The sequence below is a fragment of the Copadichromis virginalis genome, linkage group LG12, assembly GCF_057382275.1.
Source record: "Copadichromis virginalis isolate Kocher_CV1m ecotype Utaka linkage group LG12, C_Virginalis_male_GT1.1, whole genome shotgun sequence".
In the NCBI taxonomy this organism is placed as follows: Eukaryota; Metazoa; Chordata; class Actinopteri; order Cichliformes; family Cichlidae; genus Copadichromis; species Copadichromis virginalis.
This window is the reverse complement of record NC_140629.1, coordinates 24,053,153-24,076,852: the sequence shown is the minus strand read 5'-3', so window position 1 is coordinate 24,076,852 and position 23,700 is coordinate 24,053,153. Positions and strand designations below refer to the sequence as shown.

The 23,700-nt window shown below is 40.6% G+C and overlaps 1 protein-coding gene across 1 annotated transcript; it reads left to right on the top strand.

The window, feature by feature from the left end:
* Positions 1-842: 842 nt before the first annotated feature.
* Positions 843-23,542, top strand: bmpr1ba (bone morphogenetic protein receptor, type IBa). The gene is made up of 11 exons (XM_085475565.1): positions 843-1,264; positions 17,698-17,860; positions 17,954-18,053; positions 18,251-18,353; positions 19,165-19,261; positions 19,365-19,503; positions 20,053-20,245; positions 20,507-20,804; positions 20,913-21,088; positions 21,180-21,310; positions 21,396-23,542. The coding sequence occupies exons 1-11, from the start codon at positions 1,159-1,161 to the stop codon at positions 21,519-21,521; spliced, it is 1,632 nt and encodes a 543-aa protein (XP_085331691.1). The 5' UTR covers positions 843-1,158; the 3' UTR covers positions 21,522-23,542.
* Positions 23,543-23,700: the final 158 nt, after the last annotated feature.

Here is a 23,700-nt window from a genome sequence, read left to right as displayed (position 1 = left end):
AGACCAAAGCTAAAGGTCAATGCCTTAGGCTCAAAACCATATGCATAAAGGGTGTCTAAGTACACTACAGGTTAGCCTGCCTACGTGTTAACATGAACAATTCAAATCCACTCTATTAAACCACACCTAAAGTAGGGCCTCTTCCATATACAGTATATTTTTTCCCTTAATTATACTTGAAGTACTACACAGATTAACCAGTACCTCCAGTGTTGGCAGTTACTCTGATATTCAGCTATTCTGATATATTTACTGAACATACATTGGTCCAATTTTCCCATTTAGGCCATGCAAACGCACAACAGTTAGGATCCGCTGCAATCACATGAAAGGAAGTACATGTGGATGTTATATGATTTTCTTTTAGTTCCTGCAGTAATCTGAAATGTATTGTATGATCAATTGTAGCACTGCTTTATTAACAATAAAGCAGTGCTACATAAAGTGTTGACCTAACAGGACTTTATGTCAATCTCACCCGATTAACAGTCTTATTTCCAAAACAAAGTGTAAACAGATATCTATAAGTTGTTAAAGGTGCAGAATCCCACAGATAGTGCTGCTTGTTTTCAATGTCCTCCTCACCCTCCTCCTACTTTTTTTTTTCTAAAACCCCATCTTGCTCCTGTCTGCTCTCTGCCCCTGTTTTCTTTCCACCCATGTCCTCCCTCCCTGTGTGTGTGTGTGTGTGTGTGTGTGTGTGTGTGTGTGTGTGTGTGTGTGTGTGTGTGCGTGTGTGTGTGTGTGGAGAGAGAGAGGGCTAGCCCTCCCTACAAGGCAAGTGAAGTAAACTCCCCCTTTTTGTCTGTCTCTCTCCCTCTCTCTCTCAGCTGGGCTGCTACTGTCAGACAGGGTTGGGAGGACAATCATCTCCAACTGCTGCTGCTGTTGCCGGTGTGTTCTGTGTGGTGTGGACTTTCTCACGTTTCGGTGGACCCACACAGACACACACACATTCGCACTCGCAGATTCAGGAGCTCGCATGCCTGATACTACCCCCGCCTCTCTTGCTACCCACTCTCTCTCTCTGGTGCATACATACACACTGAGAAGGAGCGACGGCGTGTGAGCGGATCCCATCGTGCGGAGAGCGCTGAAGAGAGGAGACCAGAGAAGAGAGGAGACCAGAGAAGAGAGGAGCGGCGGCACACTCTTACCATGCCAGTGCAGGGAGAAAGGCTGAAGCGCTGTTTGTCTCTCTGTTTCTGGAGCTGGAGTTCTCTACTATTGCTTGGACTGTTCTCTCTGCATGCGCAAGGACACGGTGAGTTACTGCAAACTTTCTCTGCTGACTGCTCCCCTGAACTTTTTTAAGTAGCTGCGTGCTGAAGTTGCTCCACAACAGCTCATTACGTCTCTTACTCCCATTAACACTGTGAAGCATTGCTTTAGAGTTTTTTTTTGTTGTTTACCAGTTTTTAACTCATTAAGTCTTGCGTCTTAAATCTGTGCTATACCTTGCCCTTCATTTTGTGAAAGCAATCCATGATGACAATCTGTTTTAAACGTTAAATGCAAATGAAGTGGACATGATCCCAAATATCTATAGTATGTTGCTGTTTTTTCTGTGCGTTATAACTGATTTTCATGTCATTATGAAAAGGTTTTTAATAAGCACAGGGCAGTGTTTTGTCTCTTCCTTTGGGCTGTGATTTTGAAATGAGAAATTTGATTCGACACATTTTCAAGCAAGTCTATGATTTTTAAATTTGCGTATTTAACACATGCACATGAATGCTGCTGAAGCTAATATTCAACCAGCGGCTTGTGATGCAAAAAGAAGAAAGATGTTCCCATTTCATGAATTATCACACCCCTTTCAAAGCACTCTATGCTGCAATAATAACTGAGTCATATGTCAGTTCATTTACAATATATTTGTCATTTTCTTCAAGCACACTGAGAGGTGCATCCTCACAGACTGACACTGATGTTACACGCGCCGGCCGCTTTGTCTGTGACCATGTTTGGTATCTCAACTGTGATTTGTTATGTGTTGGAGGGAGAACGTGTCAGATTCAAAACTCTGTTGCGTTTAGTGCCATCACACTTGTTTTTAAAGCTGCAGTAAGTAGAAATAAAGAGTCTGACAGGAGACGGTTCATTCGTCTTATTTAACAGTGCCTGAGTTTCATCTTCAAATCGAATTTGAACCCCAATCTCCTAAGTGAAAGTCTTATGCTTAACTGATGGGATTACCACAAATGATTACATTTTCAGGTTTTATATTACCGCATTTATACTTCACTTGACCCTCTACATGCCAGACTGAAAAGAAGTGCAGTTAACTCAAATCTGTGGACGTGAGCCAGATTTTCTAAAGCCTCGGGGAAGGTCAAGAAGCTATGGTTCGTCTAATTCTACTTCAATTACAACATCCTCAAATGTTATATTGAATTTTTTTTCCAGCGACAATAAAAAGGTGCTCCCTAGCTCAGCTTTAAGGGTTAACTCGCAGCCTCTGTTATTTTTCATGCCCTCTTCTAGGGTTAACTGTAACAAGAGCATTTTGTAGATTTTCCTCCCAATCAGTAATTTAAAAACAAAGTTTGGTTTTCAAGAGTTTAAATGTTAGTCTTTCCACTGTTCAGTTAAACACAGAGTGTAGATTTGGACAGTGTTTCTAATTAATGATGGTGTCTGCGTTTATTTATCTATCTCTTTCTTTATCGTTGATCTATTTAAAGTCATTGTAGGCTATTTCAGCCGGGAGCCCTGAAGTTAAGCCAGCAAACGCTCATACCTCATGCTCAGTATGTTATGTGCCGAGGTCTTCCTGCGACCTCTGGCAGCAAGTCATCTCCTCTGTCTTGTATATCTTTCCTGTCATTGTCACTGGGTGGTTTTCCAGAAGCAGTCTGTGCCGAGCTCCCTCCTTCTGATTTACTCGCTTTGTTTTCAGGTGCTGCTTCATAATTTATAACTGGAGCTTTGGAAGGAATAACAGTTATTTTAAATATTATGTGCTTTTAAGCATGAAACTGCACACCTGAGTGCACAGGGGTGCAAACTGACAAAGTGTCGACATGTTTTAGATGCACGGTAACGCCGACTGCTCCGTCCAAGATGCCGCAGAACAGCTGCCAGCAAAGAAGAACTGTTAAATCTGACACAATGTTGGACCTCACCCAAGATTTCTTGTTTGTGTTATGCTCCTAGTTAGTCATTCACAGTGTGTGTTTTTTCTATTTGTAAGGCATTTGCTGAGAAAATCTTCAGTCCAGTTTTCATAAATCCTTCCCGGCATTGCCAGTATTTAGAAGCTAAAAGAATGAAAAATGACTATTTATATGTAAGCGTTAGAACACTGCTCTGTGCTGAATAGCCTTTAAATTCTTAGCGTGTGAATTTGAGATGCTAGGATTTAATTCATTGTCTTATTTTATTTGCTGGCATCAGCAAAATTCACATAATAAACAGAAACACAAAAAAGGGACTGTGCTGATCCAAACTGTCCAAACTGTATTCAGAAAGCATTTCTCCTGAGGCCTGTTAGTCGCATTTATTGGCTTACGCGTAGATGACTGATTGGACCAGCAACAGGCCTATTCATCGGCTGACATACAGATGATTGATTGTCAATAAATTCAGCCGTGACTCAACAGGCAAACATTTGTCAATTAAAAGAAGTTGTGAGACGGAGCGAGGTGGTTGTTATGTACAAGACTGTCTCCGTCTCCTTTTCTCTTTCTGTATCTTAATTTCCTCGGTGTATTGTCTTTGTTCCGTAACAACTCACAAATAACTTGGTAGACTGAATAGATGTCTATACCTGGGATTCCTTGTTCATGTTGCCACAGGTGAGTAGTTAAATAGTTAAATGGAGTAGTTAATTTTCTAAACAGCCAGTAAAATGCCTACTCTGTTGTGTCTGCATAAAAGTCACATTTTGCCCTCTGGCATTTATACGCCATTGTCTGTGCGGTAAACAAATAGGTAACATTGTATTCCTTATTGTCGCATAGTGGGCATAGGCAGTATAGGGAAATCACACTCTTATGCACACTTTATGAATCTCATACACACAAATCTTTTGTGACCTTCCACCTACACCACGCTGCAGCCTTCAATGTGAGTTCTGGGAAGTGAGGAGCGAGCGTGATAGCTTACATTTCATTGTCCTTGGTGGAAATAAGCACGGCTGTATCAGTTTTCACAGTCAAAGCTCCGCCAGTTGCTTTGCTTTTGTCACTGCTCTCTAATGAGACTGTTGCTCTCTGTGGAATTTCAGGTGTTATTTTATCTGAATAAAACATTTACCTGGTTTTTGGCCAAGATATACACATCACACTTGCTGCCTGTGTTCTCGAGCTCCTAAGAATTTGCCATAGTTCTTTGAGTTTATTGTAAAAGTAACATACTTCATACTTATGGATTGCCCTGGCTGTTAGTTTTTGAGAAAATCAAAAGCAGTGAAAGAGATGATTCCCATCAACTCCAAGTGAATTCATTCAATTGCATTTAGGGATGCAGAGAGGGTCTCTGAAGATACTCTGCTCTGAGGAAGTCATTAGGCATTTTGGAATAAAACACAGCTTTAAAAAAATAAGAAAAGAAGCACTTGAGATGTGACTCAGTGTACCGTGCCGTTAGTTGTGCTTTCCATTCCTCACCCTTAAAGCTTTCTGACAGGATGTGTTCTGTTCACATGCAGAAAACTGATACCTCATTAGAACTACTGATGTCCTGACTGTAACGTTGAGCCAGAGGGGGAACATTTTAGTGCTTGTTATTGGTTTTCTATTAGTATTTGTTTTCCCTTTGTCAATTTTCTATGTGATTTTTTTTTCCTTCTTTTTCTTCTTCAGCTTGCACCAAAAACCATGGCCTGACCAGGCTTAACAACCTGGTACCCAGAAGACTAATGTGGTGACATTTGAGAATTTATTGTTCTACTATAAAAGTAATGACACAGATATGAGTCTCAAATACACCATTTTTGATACTGACACTTAAGGGGCCTGTAAGTGTTGGGCTACTCCTTTTAATCTTTGAATTCAGGTGTTTTCAGTTACATTGTCATAGATGTATAAAACCAAGCTCCTAGCCATGCAGTCTGCCTTTACAAACATTTGTAAAATACTGGGACATTCTATAGATCTCACTGAATTGGAGTGTGATACTGCAAATAGATTGTCACTACTGCAACAAGCCAGTTTATGAAAGTTCTTCTCTTGTAGATATTCTACGATCAACTCTAATTGGTATTATTGGCGAATTTAAGCATTTAAAAACTCCAGCAACTTGTTACTGAGTGCTGAGGGTTGCTGAGTGCTCAGGTTCATGGTGGTAATGCTCTGCTGACTCAGGAGTTTCAAACCAGCAGCATCATCAGCACAGAAATTGTGTGCTGGGAGCTTCATAGCATGGGTTACCCTGGCTGAGCAGCTCCTGTAGCTGTAGTGTGTCGGTTACCCAGAAGTTCTGTGTATTCGGTTTGTGATGATATTGTGACTAGAAACCATGTAATACCAATAAAAATCAGCAACTTCAAAGTAAAAAAGCGAAACTTTTCTCAGGTGAAGCAACTACCAGTGGTGTAATGCACAACATGGGTTGAAACTTGATTGTGGTAAAATGCATTAGAGGGTTACTCTCACCACCTGGAATGGCTGTTATAGTGGGTAACCATCAGCTACAAAGCAATGTGCAATAAGCAAATTGCATTATATTTGGATGGGGCTATAGCGCTGAGAAAAATGGAGGAAACAGTCATCTTAGAATGACCTCTGAAAGGTGCAGAAAGGGGAAGTGTTGAGAGTTTGGGATAGAGGGGTATTACATCCTGTAATGGATACAGATCCAGTAACTTCTATCCCAGTCAGATTACCGGTCTGGCGCTGACTTCTTAAGACACAGCTGGAGCAGGGGAAGGTGTGTGTGTGTGTGTGTGTGTGTGTGTGTGTGTGTGTGTGTGTGTGTGGGTGAGAGAGAAAGAGAGAGAGGCAGTGTAGAAAGAAAGGATAATTTTTATACAATAATAAGCACTGATATTATGCGAGTTTCAGCAAAATCCTACAAACTATTGCCGGAATGATTAGAACAGAAATTTGTATTAATAGTCCAAAGACATATAATCACTTGTGCTATATATATTTTGCTTATTAATATAAATTTCAATGGGTGGCTGTTAGTAAATTCAGCATGTGGATGACAGCTAGGCATCAAATTACAAAACTTCTATCTTGGAAATCAAATTTGCTGCGATTATGCGAGAAAAACGTCTTTATACTCTGATTGTGTGAGTTGATCACTCTCTGCCCAACATGGTCTAACACAATAAAGTGATAGACAGATAACAGGTGAAGGGGAGTGGAGCAAAGGAAAGCTGGCTGTGACAACCTTAGTGCACTGGGACTATGAGGGCTTAGGGTTTTCCATGCACTCGCACTCCCTCCATGATATCCTGCCCTCCCAGTCTCACCACCTGGAACTATTTTTTGGATTGGGGAGGGCGAGCAGGGAGTGGAGAAGGTAATTGATCGTTGTTTGGGGCCCGTTACTTGAGTTCAGGCTTCTTAGAGATATTCAGTATAGAAGATTTGGTATTGTTTAACATGAAGAAGAGGGTAAATGAACGTAAGGACACGCAGAGAGAAAATAGTGATCCATGTCAATGTCAGTCTCGATAGGAAATCAGTGCCCGTCTTATATTTTAAGACATAGCAAGCGTTTTCACAAAGTTAACTGTATACTTCAATCTCTCCTTTTTCTGTTTAAAAACTAAACATTTTGTCTGAACCCTGTATACCAAACAATTGTTGAGCTATTTCTAACTCGATCACTTTTTGAATCTCGTGTTCCTATCTGTAGCCTTATAACCTCATCTACAGGTTTACTTGTTTGAGTCAAGTATCTCGAACCTTTAAGGACGACACCACAATCTGTGCTTTAATTCTAAAACATATTGGCCATTAGATATTCTTCAGTTTCAGGCTTTGGTGAAAAAATAAAAGACAGAATGAGGCAGAGAAAATGAATAAATTCACTACTTAACTTGAGGTCATGTGTTGACTTGTAACCAAATGGCTTTGCAATAGAGTCATTGTATGCTTTGATAGGTACCTAATCGGTGTCCAGATGGTGTGTGTGTGTGTGTGTGTGTGTGTGTGTCTGTGTGTGTGAGTCTGTGTGCTTTAAGGGTCTAGACAACAGCTTGTTTGGCCAGTTAGATGGTGCAGAGAAGGCCTGGAGCCACTGATGTGCTGATGGGTGATATGCGACTTAGTTAATGGGAAGCTAATCACGCAGAGGAGACTGTGGGACGCGTGCAGCTGTAAACATATGTAGACTTATGCAACTGTACTCACACCCGTGCGTGCACATGGATGTCCACATCCCCCGCATTATTCACATGCAAGTAGGAAATACATTAATATCCTCCCACGAAGCACACATACGTACATGCACACATACTCTGCAGACATGCAGGGTGTAGATGGATGGAAAGTAACAGTTTAAGCATGTGGAGATGACGGAGACAGCATAGACCAGAACTCCTGGAAATAAACACATGGCAGCTGTAATGTTAACACCATCAGCCCTCCCTCCACACACACATAAACCTCATGCACACCCTCTGCTCCCAAAGCTGCCAAAAAAAGACACTCACCTACACACATATTTGCCTGTTCTCATTCTCACCGCTGAACATCTCTGATTTACATTCCGTTACGTTATCATTTAGTATAAGCAGACGCTGTCTTTGGCTTAGAGTTCTGCACGACAACTGCTGTGTGTGTGTGTGTGTGTGTGTCAGTACGTTAGGTGTGAGGTTTGGTTTACTGACGTGAGGTGCTTTGATTGCCCCTATTGAATGCTACATTATTCCAGAGAGAGGAATTGCACAGTAATTTATGGTCTCCTATTACAGCAATAAGTAGGTGTTTGTGTCTCTGTGTGTGCATGTGTGTATTAAATGGAGTTTTAGTCGACATTATAGTGATTTACAGAGTGAATGCACTTCCATTATATGAAATAAATCTAAATGGTCTCATCAAGATTTTAACTCGTTTAGAGAAATTATAACACATATCTGTGTTTGGCACTTTTTTTGCACCTGTGATGCTCCACAAACAACCCACAACCCAAACAACCCACTGTACTCATAAACTAACTGGCGAAGCTGATTCAGAACTTTAAAATGAAAATTCATAGATATTAGGCAAACCTGCAGTTACAGAGATGCATACATTTTTATATATTTAAATTCCAGCACTTGATGATGGTGTTGGGATCACTTGGAAGCAATCAGTGGTATGGAAGAATATTATTTAAAATATATTATCATGCATTTATGTGCTTGTATTATGTACATGTTTTAATGTTACTATAGTAAGCCTACAATTAGATCTAAACATAAGCTGATGGGGATCTGAATTTTTAATTTTGTTTTTCTTTCTTTTACCTTTTGATGGAAATAAACATCTCAAGTAGTTTAAATGTGCATATGCATTCATTTTTTTATTTGATTATTTCACATTACAAACCAAAAGAGCAACTTGACACTAATAGGTATGGAAAAAAGTGGCTTCATATGTAGAATCAAATCAGGTCACAGGAGTTCAGCATCAGAGGAAATGAAACTCCAACTTATTAGATAAAGATAGTATCAAATGATGGTTTGAAAAGCAGCTTACGCTTATAAATTACCCAAGTTGGAAAGACCATCCAACTGCCCAGTTCACAAGTTCACGGGCAGTTGGTGTCTCAGAAACAAACCCATATTGCATTTTTATATTTTGATAGTTTTTAAATTTTCTACTTTTTAGTTCCAGTCCCAGTGTCCTGTGGATGGGAATCAACCTCCAGCCACTCGCAAAGTCAAAGCAGTTCCCTTCTCTTGTCCCGTCTCAAATCCAGACATTAATAACAGAGTGACCCCAGTGTTTCTCTCTTTGCTGGGTTACTGTGACTCATGTAAACTACTTAATCAAACTTTTATCTTAATCTGAACATTAACTGTAATCAAGCTATTTGTGTGCATTACAGTTGAGTAGACGTTTGGTCTTGATCATTTGGAGCCAGCAGTTTTCCCACTGAGCCATTAAGGGTTTTACAAATGCCAGACTTACATTTGAACTTTGATTTTTCAGTCAGTGTTGCCTCAAGGAATACATGCACATTGAGATTTGTGAGGCCTATATGAGTGCAGTGCTTTGTATTTAAAGTTTGTGTCACTCTGAGTATTTATTTAAAGAACTCATGTAGCTGATGTGTGTTTAAAGTGGCTCCATTTTTTTTCTTTCTGTCAGGAGAGGAAAACCCCCCACATATTTCCATCTGAGCAAAGAAAGCAAGCTTCATTTAAATGAAGGTATCAATTTGAGATGGTTATCTTGTACAATGCATGTATATTTTTTCTTGAGTTGTAACTTTCTGAGACAGAAAGGGAAACAGTGCAAAGTCACCGCAGTTGGAAGCAATTCTAAAAAGTTTGCTTTTTGTTTGCAACCTTTAGACACTTTGCACACTTAAACACTTCCAGCTGCTCAGTAATTTTATTGAATGTTCAGAACTTGTATCGGATGGATAGATGGATATATTTTGTGATGCAAATGCACAAAATCATGCAATTTTGATTCACACATAAAGGATTGACAATGCAAAGTATCCTCACTGTGCAAACGTGGTTCTCCATTTCTAGATGCAGTGTTAGCTTGTGAAATGATTTTGTGTTTTTATTTCTCTGTTATTATCAGACAGTGTGTGTTTCTGGGTGAAATTTTAGGCTTGAGTTGTTACATTTGCTATGGCCAGCTATCAGCTTGGCAGGTGTGAGGCCATTGTTTATCAGTTTATAGGCATGGTTTTTGCATACCACCATGATGGAACAATGAGTCACATGATGATATCATGGGAATAGCACATCCAATATGATAAAAATAGCTGCCAAGCTTGAATTTACTGAAAGGGTGTGCATATTGTAACCTAATGCTGCTTATTAATGAGTGTGCATCATAGTCTGAGCATGTAATGTTTTAGTTTTAAGCCTTTTTTTAGAGTGTGAGGTAAATGATAGTATAATCATATATTTTGAACACACAAGGTGGTCAGACATTTTGCTGGGATCGTTTGTATATTAATATACACCTGTATTTTATAGGTTACACATTTGTGCCAGTGAATGTGCCTACTTACTAGGGATGGGTGTTGTTTAGGTTTTATCCGATACCGGTGCCAAACCGGTACTTTTGAAACGGTGCCGGTGCTTAAAGAATGGAGAACACAAAATTGGTCCAAAAACCTCTCATGTTCAGCTGTTTTTTTGTAAAAAGATAACAATATTAGCCTTTTCTGCAGCTATGGGGCATATATGGTATCACTCTTGGCTGGAAGCAGTGCTTAAACAATGGAAAAAAACACAAACTTTATCCAAAAACCTCTCATGTTTAACTGTTTTCCACTTTTTCTTTGGTCATTTTAGCCTTTTTGGCCAGGGTGAAGGGAGTATCTGCCATCAAACAAGAAGACAGCCGCATGTAGCTATGATGATGTTTGCTAGTTCACCTTACATGCATTAATTTAATAACGTGGTTAGCCTACTCAACGTAAATTACACACGAACAACATTAAGCTACTCACGCAGAGAAGAACGGCTGCTGCTGCATCATCATCATCCGTCATCATTTCTGCTACACTGGCAGGGCTAGGGGCCAGGACTCTAATCTTCGGGTTTTTGGGGGCTGTTGCTAACTCCAGGTCCGATAACTGGCAACCCACCCGCAGTAGATGTGCACGGTGTGAGGTCTTGCAGCAAGCTATCAAATACGGCGCATTTCTCGGCTTTTAAAAAAACGCTATGCGTCGCCAGGTGTTCCGTCGGATTTGAGGTGTTACCTCCTTTGACAGTATCACGTATCAGCTTAAAGCACTTGTTGCAGGCTGCTGAGTTTGCATATTTTGCTGTGAAGTACAGCCAGACTTTTGACCGCTTCGCCTTGTGTATTTTTAATCTGTAGCTCTGCTCTAAAAGAACATGTGTACCTGGACCCGCCTACTATCCTCGGAAACGTAAAATGATTGGCTAGAATCTAAAGTGTATCATAGCTCAGGAAAAAGAAGCACCGAAATAAAGCACCGAAATGTGCGCTGCTTTTCGGTCTGGTTATGCCATGATGGCACCGGATACCGGTACCCATCCCTACTACTTACTTAAAAAGTATTTTGGAATATTAAAAACATGTAGGGTGAAGGGACTGATGTCTGAAAACAGCATCATTCAAGAGCAAGAAAACAAACAGTGGTCAGATGGATATACTGCTAAGCAAAATGATTTTATAAGCAGCCCATTGTGACCTTAAAGTCAGAGTTGCGTCATGAAAGAGGCTTTCTTCTTACCTGGCTAAATCCCCATGATTACCTATTCTGAACGTGGTCGGGAGCAGGTTGTGTTGTCTTTTACACTGGTGGAATTTCAGCTACAGGACACACTCCCAAGAATATCTGTTTAATCAATAAAATTAATTTCACTGTGATCTGCTGACAAACTAAAGCCATTTCTAATCTATATTTTCTTAGTGTTGAGGTTGAATCTTTCCAGCTCTAAAATCCCTAGATTATAAATTTTCTGTAGCATCCGTGAGACTGTTCTGCTTTTGGTGTGCCACCCAAATATTTTTAGTGCCCCCCCATATGAAAAACTACTGCTTTAATCACCAATTTATCATCATTATGTAGTGGTTAACATATTTTCTTGGCAAACAAAAGGTCGCCTGTTCAATTCCAGCTGAAAACACAAATCCCCTCAAGGTTCCATCAGGAAGCGCATCCAGCGTAAAACCGCTAAATCAAACATGTGCAGATACCAGCTGTGGTGACCCCTTGTGGCAAGGGAGCAACCTGTACTATCCATATCTGATAACATTTCTTGAGTAGGCAACACTCACAGGGATCATTTTTTTGAAATTGAATTGAACTAATATGATCCATCAAACACACGCACAGAGCTTGAAGCAGAAAACCTGGCTTAACAGAGAAAGTTGATAGCCACCATTGTGACACCTGTTACCTCAAACTGGGGTTTAGGCTTTTGAATATAAAAATTCATAATGTTTCAGTCACTGTACATGCTGTATTTCTCAAACAAGCATTCTTTTGTATAAAAGAGCAGATGCTTCTGTGCATCTGTTGGAGTTCACCAAAGCTTTTTGTAGCTTAATTTATCTCCTACAGTGGCCATTTCAATAGATAAGTAGGAGTGTTTCATATAAGAAGTTATTCAACACTGAAGACATTGTTGCAAGTCAAGTTGTTGTATTACCTCAACATTAATCCTTATTGACTCACTTGTGTATTCCATCTTAATAAAAAATTAGTTTCAGGTGGTAGCATGTAGTTAAATTAGGACACAATGTTTGAGTCAGATTTCAACCAGTGGCATCAGACTCACCGATCCAGCCAGATGCCTGCTCTCTGTGAACGGATGTGGGCCCACAGACGTCATGAGAATAAGAAGGAAAGAAGCCTTTCATGAACAGATCAGCTGGTCACCTTTCTGTCTTTTCCTTTTGTCACACCTCCATCAAGGACTGTTTTATCATCTCCCTGCATTCTGACGGGAACGCTGAAGGCCTACTGGAATTAAGGCTACGGATAGATTTGAAAACGGCATTTTCGTCTGAAAACGCTCCGCGTTCACAGTAGCGTTTTCAGTCGTTTTCACAGAGTTGTGCGTCCACGTTGAAACGGCCAAAAACGCTTATGTTCCAGTACTGTGCATTCATGAAGCGCAAGAAGATTTGACCTGCCTCATTTCTGTCTGCCGCTTATTTACTTTCCAGCTCTTTGAAACGTCACGGCAGAATGTTGAGGAAAACCACCGAGTTTTTTAAATGGACTAACAATGAGGTGGAGTTGTTGCTGCGAGTAACACAAAAGTACAAAGTTTCAAAAGCGAGTGAGAGTTAAAGAATTTGAAGAAAAGCTATCTGGAGCATGTACAGACTGATATCTTTAGTAGGGCTGTCAAAATTCAGAGAAAACAAAACAACTGCTGTATAATGCCCTCCGCTATCTTAGTGTAATTGGTCACATGACTGCGTCACATGACTGCATCACATGCCTAAAATGCGTCATCATTTTAGAAAGTCTGCGTTTTTGCTCTCCACACTGTGACGTGAAAGCACTGTTTCCAAATGTATGCATTTTCGAGAGCGTTTTTCAAAATGCTGCGTTTTCCATCAGCGAAACCGCCGTCTCAGTGTGGACGGGAGGCCAAAATGGAGAGAAAACGATGTGTCTTCAAACGAAAACGCATTAGTGTGGACGTAGCCTAAGTCAGAGTTCCAGCATCCGTTGGCCCTTGTCAGGAATTCCCATGAAAGAAGAGAAACAGAGACACACACAGCATAAAGCTGGCAGCTGCTGACAGCTGTATAAGCAGAGAGTGGCTCAATGCTTCATCAGTGTGGCATAATGAAGGATGTCTGAAGGGCTGATGATTATGTTGTTGTGTTGGAGGATAAAAAGCCTGAATGCAACAGCTTCCCTTGCTCTCACTTTTATGGTGCTGTTTTTGCTGAAGCAAATCTTTTAAAAGCTGATTGTAGTCTGAGCCATACAACACCGGGCACTCTCAGACCACAGGAAATGTCTCGTGGTTCTACAGCAACTGTTGCTGGAAACACCCCCATTTATCTGTGTCGGAGGACCATCATAGTTCTTACAACTCTGTTTTTGGAGCTCCTATTAAACAGTAGAGATAGCTGTAATGTGATTTGTCCAGACATAAGCATGGGTTGACCGGTCGAACACATAAAAGCAGGACTGACATTTGAAAAAATGGTCATGGTGACATTCGCCCCAGTGGGAAAAAAAGCAGAAACATGAACTGACAGTAAATCAAAACTTCTGGTTGGAGAAGTTTCCATCAAAAATGTGATTCATTCTCTGTCTTTCTGCTATTAATTGCATTATTTCTCCCTCTATTAAAGTAGTATTCCAACTTTTTTTTTACTTATGCTTGAAGTGTTTAAGATTTAGAAGTGGAGATATAGGTGATTAACACTTTATCCCCAGTATATTATTCTAAACTTACCATCGGCTATAAACAAATGATCAGAATATTATGTTCCATAAATATTTATTCATGACGTTAAACTCCAAAGAAATGAATTGCAGACGGATATTTCTCCTTAAGATCTTAAAAAAAAACGTTAAAAAAAACAAATAGCAAGGCCCAAACACTCAAGATTATTTTTATTGTTAATTGGTGTTCTATATGGTGCCTCGTTAACATGGTCAACCACACAGTTGGGGAGAGAGCACTTTGAGACACAGATAAAAGCAAAGCACATTTGAATTTCAAAGCAAATTTAGCCAAAACACCAGGACAGACAACCTTCACTTCCAAGCATCCAGCCTTCAGATCGCAAAGTGGGGTTCATTAACGCATTCCTGCACATGTGGGATGGCTCGGCTCATCTCAACACTGACAGGAACAAGAACGTGGAGATAAGACCTGGAACTGAATGTACATCAAGGTGGAGAGAGACAGAGAGACACAATCTTAAGAGTGGGAGTGAGAGCACGAAAGAGGGGAGGGGGGGGGGGGGGAGGGCTTTTACCTTGTGCGTTTCTTTTAGTGTACAGACTGAACTGTCAAACACCAAAAAGATGAACTGCTACTTTGAGGGGAGAAGGGGAGCCGTGTTGTCAAATGAGTGTGTCGTAAGTGGAAAAGGGGAGGGGGTAGTGTTTACATGGACTTTGGTGAAAGAGCTTTTCTGGTAGACCTTGTTTGACATGGCCAGGATAACTAATGAATATGCGCGCTCTTTCTCTTACTGTTCCTCTCTGTCTATCTTAGTCCACATCGCTTCTCTTCATCTTGCTCTCTCATGCACAGCATCACTTCTGTCATTGTTTTTGTCTTCTGTAAATATATTTAGTTTTTCATTCTTTCACCTTTTTAAAGAAACACGCTGCATAAAATGACATTTGTTGAAAAGATGCATTCAGCTTTTGGGTTTTTTATTTGGTTTTTTTCAAGGACCGAGTGGGGGGTATGGACATGGTTGTTAATTGAGTGTTGACAATGGCCTTATGTGAGGTTAGTGGTAGTTGGTAAGATTTTAGCATCACCATTGGTCACTAATTGAGACCAAACCGTGCATGCTGAAATGTATTTACATTTTCATTAGGGAACAACCACCAGGATCTCTGATGAGAGGCCGGCAAATGAGCTTATTGATAGACGTTCAGCACATTTTTCTCACCAGCCACAATCAGTTAACGTCCAGTTTTACACAAAAATAAATAAATGACTTGAATGTCTTAAATTCACTCAAGGCTATGTTTTTCTTTTCCATGAAGATAAGATTGTAGAGTGAGAGCTTTGCACTTTGTCAACCAACTGCATTTTTCACCTTGGTCACTCTTCCTCCTTATAAACAGATGGCACAGGCTTATAGAGAAATGACTCAATACCCCAGGATCTCTGTAAAGATAAAAGGCATTTTTTTTGTAAGAGGTGGAAAACTAAGACCAAAAAAGTGTCACAGTGTACCAGTGTTACAGTTCGAGGATAATGTAGTTCCTTTCCTTTTTATACAGTCACAAAAAGTTCAAGAACATTAAGTTGGCCACCTGGCTCCAGTTTTGGTGGATGAATGGCATTCTACAATTTTTTCCTTCGTTTTGCTTCTTTCCTTGTTTGTCTGCCTCCCACTGTCTTTCTCACATGCTCACGCCGACGACAGAGCAGTAGCCAAAGATCCCAGGTGCAGGATGGATGTGAAGGGCTTTGTGTTTTGTCAACAGCGCAACAGCACCTCACATGACAATCCAGTGGGCTCACGCAGGGAAGACGGGGCAAAGAAAGTGGAAGATAAGAAGAGGAAAACAACGCAGTAGGGAAAGATAGGCAGGTCATGTGGGTGAGAACCAAAAAAAAAAAGGAAAAGAAGAAGAAGAAAGGGTTGGAGAAAAGTACACAAGCAAGTCTGAATGGAGAAACGAAGGAACGCATGTAGGAAAGAAGCAGGGAGGCGCTCGAGAAGAGATATGGCCTGAAGAAGAAAGGGGGAGTTTGAGGTCTGCAGCAAAATGAAACACAAAGAGAGTGAGCATTATGGAGTGATGGGGTGGAGGGCAGAGTGAGAGAAAGGGTGGAAAAGGCCAGTGGCCTCTGCTCTGTCCCCTCTGTGTGCTGCTAAACTGCCCACCAGTTCCCCGCAGCTCTGTCACTTCTTGTTTGCTAATCCCCCATTCTTCTCCCCCTCCTAGTCTTCCTCGCTCCCTTTCTCTCAAATTGGTCAATTGTTAATGTGACCCCTTTAAACCCCACCATCCCTCTTTTGCAGTATCATCAACATAATTATCTGTGTGTACAAGAGGGGCATTTAGAAAGGGAAGTGCTAGATGACAAATGTCTATAACTGTTTTTAAAAAAATCTGTCCCGAAATAAGAAAAGGCTGCTCACGAAAACACTATCACATTCAAACCCTGCACACACTTCCTTCTCAAGAGGCTGAAATAGGAGCAGGAGAGCAGATTCTGTATCTGCTCATAGTTTATTTCAGCGAAGAAAGAGTCATGCTTGTTTTGGACCATCTGTGCTTGCAGCTGTAAGCATCTGGTCCCAATGAGCATGCTCAGATGAATGAATATCTTAAAAGCCATGAAGGAGAGACACTTCCGTGATCCCTTTTTTCCCCTCAAGTGACAAACAGGTGCCCTTTTGAAATAGGATAACGAGGGAATACAACAGCTTCGGGAGCTGAAGCATTTGTAAGGGGACTGTGAGAGAGAGCGTGTTTCATAGCAGGTGTTTGAGCTCAAAGTTTTTTGGTTTTTTTTCCCGTATCTGGAATGTTGTCAAGTTTTTCTTGCACATTTTATCTTTATTTGCATCTTAGTAGATTTTGTTTCATTAGAGTAGGTACGATTATATTTCATTTGAGTCGGTTCACTCATGTGAACTGGATTTATGATGTGAATACTGAGTACGTAGGGTTGATATTTGTCATCTTGGCTGGGATCTATTCGCTCAGTGCTTCGCTGAGCAGATATTAAGCTTCTCCCGCAGGGGAGATTAAAAAGCTACAGGTGCACTGAAGGTTCATGAAATGCTCCATGAACAGCAGAGTCCGAGTCACAGAACAAAACCACTTACAAAATGTTACTAATGTAACGAACATATCGGAGAACTAAATTAATACAACTGAAAAGCAAGAGACGTCTGAAAGCAAAGGAAGCAGATAATTATTTTCACAGTTTTGTCAGACACTGAAAAAACAAGAACAGTCAATACAGCAACTCCCATGAAACAGTTTTATCAACATATATTATAAAGCAGCTTATTCGTCACAGCCTACTGTACATGAACAGATGTAAGGACTTGTGTTGGGACATGAGGTAGTCGTAATTCTGACTTAGAAATGCCATCTGAATACAAATTTTGTGACTGTTTGGGTATCTGTTGTAGTCCTATTAGTGACTATGTTAAAGCCTGTGGATTTTACATATTCCACAATTGCAGTACAACTTGTTTCCCACTTCAGCAGACTATTCAACCTCCAAGTCTGGCTATGCTACTGCAAATACTTGTTGTGTTATTTAATAGCACATGTCCAAATTCTGCAAGCCTACTCTCTAGCAATGTTCTCTTTCTGAAAGTTGAGATGTGGATCTTCATCATTTTGTTTTTCTCCCATTTAATTTTTTGTAATTTTCTTCTTTTCTCTGTTGTATAGGCAACATATTGGACAGTATGCTGCTAAAAGCATCCAGTAAGGAGGCAGCAGAGAGTGGGAAGGAGACTTTTGGCAGCACAGCTCCTGCTTCCTCCTCCCAAAGACTACTGTGGTGTCACTGTTATCACCACTGCCCAGAAGATTCAACCAATAACACATGCAGGTAAAGAGAAACACCAACAAAAGCAAGTATTTATTTCATAACATGTCATGTTTCTGGTCGCCTTACCTACTGTCGCTAAATCTGCCTCTGCAGGACGGATGGCTACTGTTTTACAATGGTGGAGGATGAGGGAGGGGTGCCGGTCCAGACGGCAGGTTGCCTTGGGCTGGTCGGATCTGAATTTCAGTGCAGAGTAAGTTGATGAAAGTAACATTATAATCCACATAATTTCTTCCTCTTGCTGCCATTTTCTTTTCATCATCTGGCACAAATCCTTCCAAAATTAATTTAGGTGGTAAGCATTACAAGAGGTTAAGTTAATAAAGCAGGAAATTGTAACCTAACTGTAGATGCTAGCCAAGTACCTCACATGACTTTTCCGTCTTTCAGGACGCGGGGAACTCACGTCAAAGGCGGTCACTAGAATGCTGTACAGATGAAGATTACTGTAACAAAAATCTGCATCCTACGCTGCCACCACTCAAACCTCCTCGTGAGTTAATTTATCCAATTTCTGCTTTTTCCCTCGTTGCAGATGAAATGCACAAAAACACCAGTAGTTCTCCAGTTTGGCAGCGGCAGTTACAATGATAGATACAAGATCCTGAACTGTGGCTGATGGTGTGACAAGACACGAGATAAAAGACAGAGACATGACATTTTCATTGAGTCAAAGGAGGCTCAAGTGAAGGAGACGGTGTCAAACCGTCCTGGCGTGTCAAGAGCAAACTGGTGTCTCATCGTGTTCAGAATTAGACTGTGTGTGTGTGTGTGTGTGTGTGTGTGTGTGTGTGTGTGTGTGTGTGTGTGTGAGAGTGAGTGAGAGAGGGAGAGAGAGCCTTTCCGTGTGTTTGAGAGAAAGTAAGCCTAGATTCCCAGGGAAATCACAGGCCCCAGCAGACACTGAGGGCAGATTCATCAATCTGAAACCCTATCATAGGGGATCAGGAGGGGAATTCATCGACTTGGTCGAGGGCTTCCTCTCGCTGTTGACTGGGGCCTTGAGGGAAGAAAGTGTGTGCCAGAAGAAAATGAAAAATTGATGAGTGAAATATGATTTGTACACAGTTTACTGTACTTTAGTCCTTTTTGTTTCCTTTACATGAGGCACTTTGGAAATTTCAAATTCTTTGTTTTTTCCTGTGTTTTAATGTGACGTTTCTGGAGTATAAAGAGAGTTATTGCATTTTGACATGCAAGAATTTTTTGCATTTAACTTAGATGAGGAATTTGATAAATGACTTTTCATGACTTTAAACATTTCTGATGCTTTTTTCAATGTCTCTTTCATCCTCCCCTTCTAGTCTACGTAGATGGGAAGATCCACCATGTGGCCTTGTTGATTTCAGTCACTGTATGCACCCTTATATTGGCTGTCATTATTATTTTCTGCTACATCAGGTAATTACATCTTACAATGAAACAGTAAAACAAACTTCATTAGGGTTTATTGAAACCTCTCTTTAGTGAATAATTAAAACTGACATATTGTGATATTTTACAGGTATAAACGACAGGAGTCTCGTCCTCGCTACAGCATTGGTCTAGAACAGGATGAGACATACATCCCCCCTGGAGAATCTCTGAAAGACTTGATAGAGCAATCACAAAGCTCTGGCTCAGGCTCAGGGCTCCCTCTATTGGTGAGACACACTCACTACATCTAAGTGACAGTTAAATCAAAAAGATGCTTCATGGACGTGAACATCCTGGTACTTTGGTCCAAATTCATTTTGTTTTTTTCTAACATCAGGGTGTGTAATAGTTGTACATTTGATACTTATATGCCCATCATGATATCAAATTTTGGCATTATTGCAATGTTTTTAGAAAATGCATTTATTGGGTGTTTGACCTTTTTGGCAAATGTGTCGACAGTCTGCAAATAATGTGTGCATCATTGACAGAATATCGGTATTTAATTTCTGTGTGTAATTAATACACTGTTATAGCTACAAGTTACAAGTATTTGTTTTGGGGGACTTCTTTTAATCTTGGGTAAACCTTGAGAAATGTGCCAAGACACAATAAAACAGTACCATTCCTGATTTTACTTCATAGCTCCCACATCTGACGTTCACTTAACCTTAAACTGGAGTTTTAATTCTGAAGAAATATGACAGATGTGGTGAAACACATGGGTCAGATTTTATCTAAGCATTTCCTTCTTCTTTTTTTTTGCTTCTCCTCAGGTCCAGAGAACGATAGCCAAGCAGATTCAGATGGTGAAGCAGATAGGCAAGGGGAGATACGGAGAGGTGTGGATGGGCAGGTGGAGGGGAGAAAAGGTAGCTGTTAAAGTTTTCTTCACCACTGAGGAAGCGAGTTGGTTCAGAGAGACTGAAATCTACCAGACTGTCTTAATGAGACATGAGAACATACTGGGTGAGTCTGTTTGTCTAGTACTTACTACCTTGTCTCTGCACCTATGTGAGAATTTCTTTGTTTCTCAGTGCTTTGTGTTGCTCTTTGACTTCAGCTAAATCAAAAAAGGTGCCGAGAAAGGAGATGTAAAGGGGCAAATTAAAAAAAAAAATTTTGTATAAGTAATATAATAGCACCATACTAACCAGTCCTAAGGGGAAACTGCTGAATGTTAAGGTCCATCTTTCTTTGTGTTCCATACATCCCCCCCCCCGTTCACAGGTTTTATAGCTGCAGATATTAAAGGAACTGGCTCTTGGACCCAACTCTACTTAATAACTGACTACCATGAAAATGGATCATTGTATGACTACCTCAAATCGACCACTCTAGACAATAAAGCTATGCTGCGACTGGCCTACTCCTCTGTGTCAGGACTCTGTCACCTCCACACAGAGATCTTTGGCACCCAGGGCAAACCTGCCATTGCTCACAGGGATCTGAAGAGTAAGAACATACTTGTGAAAAGAAATGGGACCTGCTGTATAGCTGACCTAGGACTGGCTGTCAAGTTTATCAGGTGAATTTCTCATGAATGTGTTCTATTTAGGATGAATGATGAGAAATATTGGAATTCATGTATTTAAAGTAATTTTTGTCCTTATTACTTTGATGTCTGACTCTTTAGTGACACAAATGAAGTAGATATTCCCCCCAATACAAGAGTCGGTACAAAGCGCTACATGCCTCCAGAGGTTCTGGAAGAGACTTTGAACAGAAGTCACTTTCAGTCTTACATCATGGCTGACATGTACAGTTTTGGGCTCATTCTCTGGGAGATTGCACGTCGCTGCATCTCAGGAGGTAAATGGAGTGAATAAATAGTTGTAGCACCTTCTAAAAGCTAAACGGCGTCAGAGAGGAATGTGACTCTTCTGTAACGTGTTTATTGTAGGAATCCTTGAAGAGTACCAGTTACCGTACCATGAGCTGGTTCCAACAGACCCTTCATATGAAGACATGAGAGAGGTGGTCTGCATCAAGAAGCTACGACCATCCTTTCCTAATCGATGGACCAGCGATGAGGTAAAACATGGAAAAATATTCTACATTACTCTTGCAGAAACGAACAAATCGGCAATCTCTGTAACATAAGTTTGTGTTTCCTCAGTGTTTGAGACAGATGGGAAAGCTGATGACAGAATGCTGGGCCCACAATCCAGCCTGCCGCCTCACAGCCCTACGGGTCAAAAAGACACTTGCCAAAATGTCAGAATCACAGGATATCAAGCTGTGAGAAAGCACTGCCTGGTGTGTGTTTACACGCATACAAAAGGCAGGTACTAACACTGGCTCTATTCCAGGCCGTACAAGCTGGGGTTTTTTTTTTGTTTGTTTGTTTGTTTTTGGGGGGGGAAAGGAGGGGGAACATGAAGCAGAAGATCACTTGGGGGATCCCATGATGACATACTTTGAGTTCAAATGCTGAGAAATCTGCAAAGTCCCCTCAAAAACAATCAGAACTAACTGTGCATGGTCCTCTTCTGTTCTTCAAAGAAGATGAGACAATTACATTTCCGACTAGTGTGAAGACTCTAAAGCCAGATATAGGTTCCTGTTCACATGCTCCAAAGGCCTTGGAGAAAGAGACTTGAGTTTGACTTGGCACTGTACATGCTGAGATACACAAACAGGCTACTGACCAGAGAGTGGAAGACTATATGATTGCTTTCTGTGAAAGCTACCTTACCCGTAGATGAAGGTCTGATTAAAAGAACCGAAGGGATGTGCGTCAAGGCAATCTGTTATTGCAGCATTACACCTCCTTTCTAAACACTTCCTTGGATTGAATACACTTTTGTCACTTTTAAATAGCTTTAAATTGCTCTTTGTTATGACAAGTGACACTGTGACAGAAATAAACATATTTTGAAGGTGTACACGTTTCGATTGTGGTGATACCATTTGTAGACACTGAAGAAAAGGTAAATTTGTTTTGTGAGCTAATGAGAATACCAAACGTTTTCCATGTACAACTTTAAGGTAATTTGTAAAAACAAAAAAAACAACGTAATAATAATAAATAAGTTAATATGTATAAATAAATCTAGATTGGGGCTCTAATGACCTCTGTGTTTCTTTAGGCTTCTTTGGGACATGTATTAAAAATAAAACCTGCCTCGGAAGAGGCGGCGTTTCACCAGTGGAATGGTTAAAGCAGAGCAGTGCCCCCCATAGCCACTGTAGAGCAAGTACAGGAAGGAAGGCCTATCACACAATCTGGAACTGCTTCACACAAACTGTAACGTGAAGTTTTGCTTGATTATCTAGTGATCCATTATAAATGTGTGGATTTTTGTTAGTTTAGGGGTGCCAAAAGTTGCCATGTCACGGCTCATTGTTATTATTCACTAATTCCCAATGACTGTGGCTCCCGTAACAAAAAGATGGAGTGTATTTAAAGCAGTGGGTTTAGCAGTATGCCCTTATAGTGAAAGAGTGCACTAAGAAGTTGGCTGGTTCAAGAAAGCACTCAAGCCTCACCCAAAATATTAAATGGTAAATGGCTTGTATTTATATAGCGCTTTACTAGTCCCTAAGGACCCCAAAGCGCTTTACATATCCAGTCATCCACCCATTCACACACACATTCACACACTGGTGATGGCAAGCTACATTGTAGCCACAGCCACCCTGGGGCGCACTTAAACCACAAGAAGTTAACTTGTTGACTTTATGAAATTTTTAGTTCCTACTTACAAGCCGCCCTTATACATGTACATTAGTGTTAAACTATTTCAGTATAATAAACCAGTTCTGTTGAACGCAAATGGCACTTTGGCACTGATCAAGTCAGTTTCTATTAGGCAAGTTCCTCCATTAACTCAAACTCTCACATAGAAACATTCCACTGTTGGGAAACTTCATGATGACATATTTCTCCAGGTAAAAAGTTATCACAGTTAGGGGCCTTGTTAGATCATCCACAGTGGTGTGCTGTCACGACATCAGTGATTTCTCTGACTGGCTTATTTTATTTTATTTTTTAGCTTTTATAATTCCTCAGTTTCCATTTCCATTTCCTTCAGAGGTCACTGAATTTCAATCTTGCTCTTGTCAACAAAACGACAGCGTTTTTCTTGTGGATGGAGGTTTTGGTGTGGCAGATTTGTTGTGATATACAGTAAATGCCCTTTCTTTCCTCTTGGGTGTTGTGCCTTATTTGATCTGTATCTGCTGTAGTTGTCCGTGAGAGAAAGTCGTGTTTTTATTCAGTAAAAGGTTGAACATTCCCCCCCCAATAAAGTGTTTCACTCATCCAAATGGCTGATGTTCAATTTGTGATAACTGAGTGAGGTGAATACTAACAAGTCATTGCCTCTTACTGTTAAGACACGCGCTCCATATTTTCTTTGTTGGAAAAAAAAAAGAAAAAAGCAGCATGCCTCATTACAACCCACTGGTGCTGCTGAGCG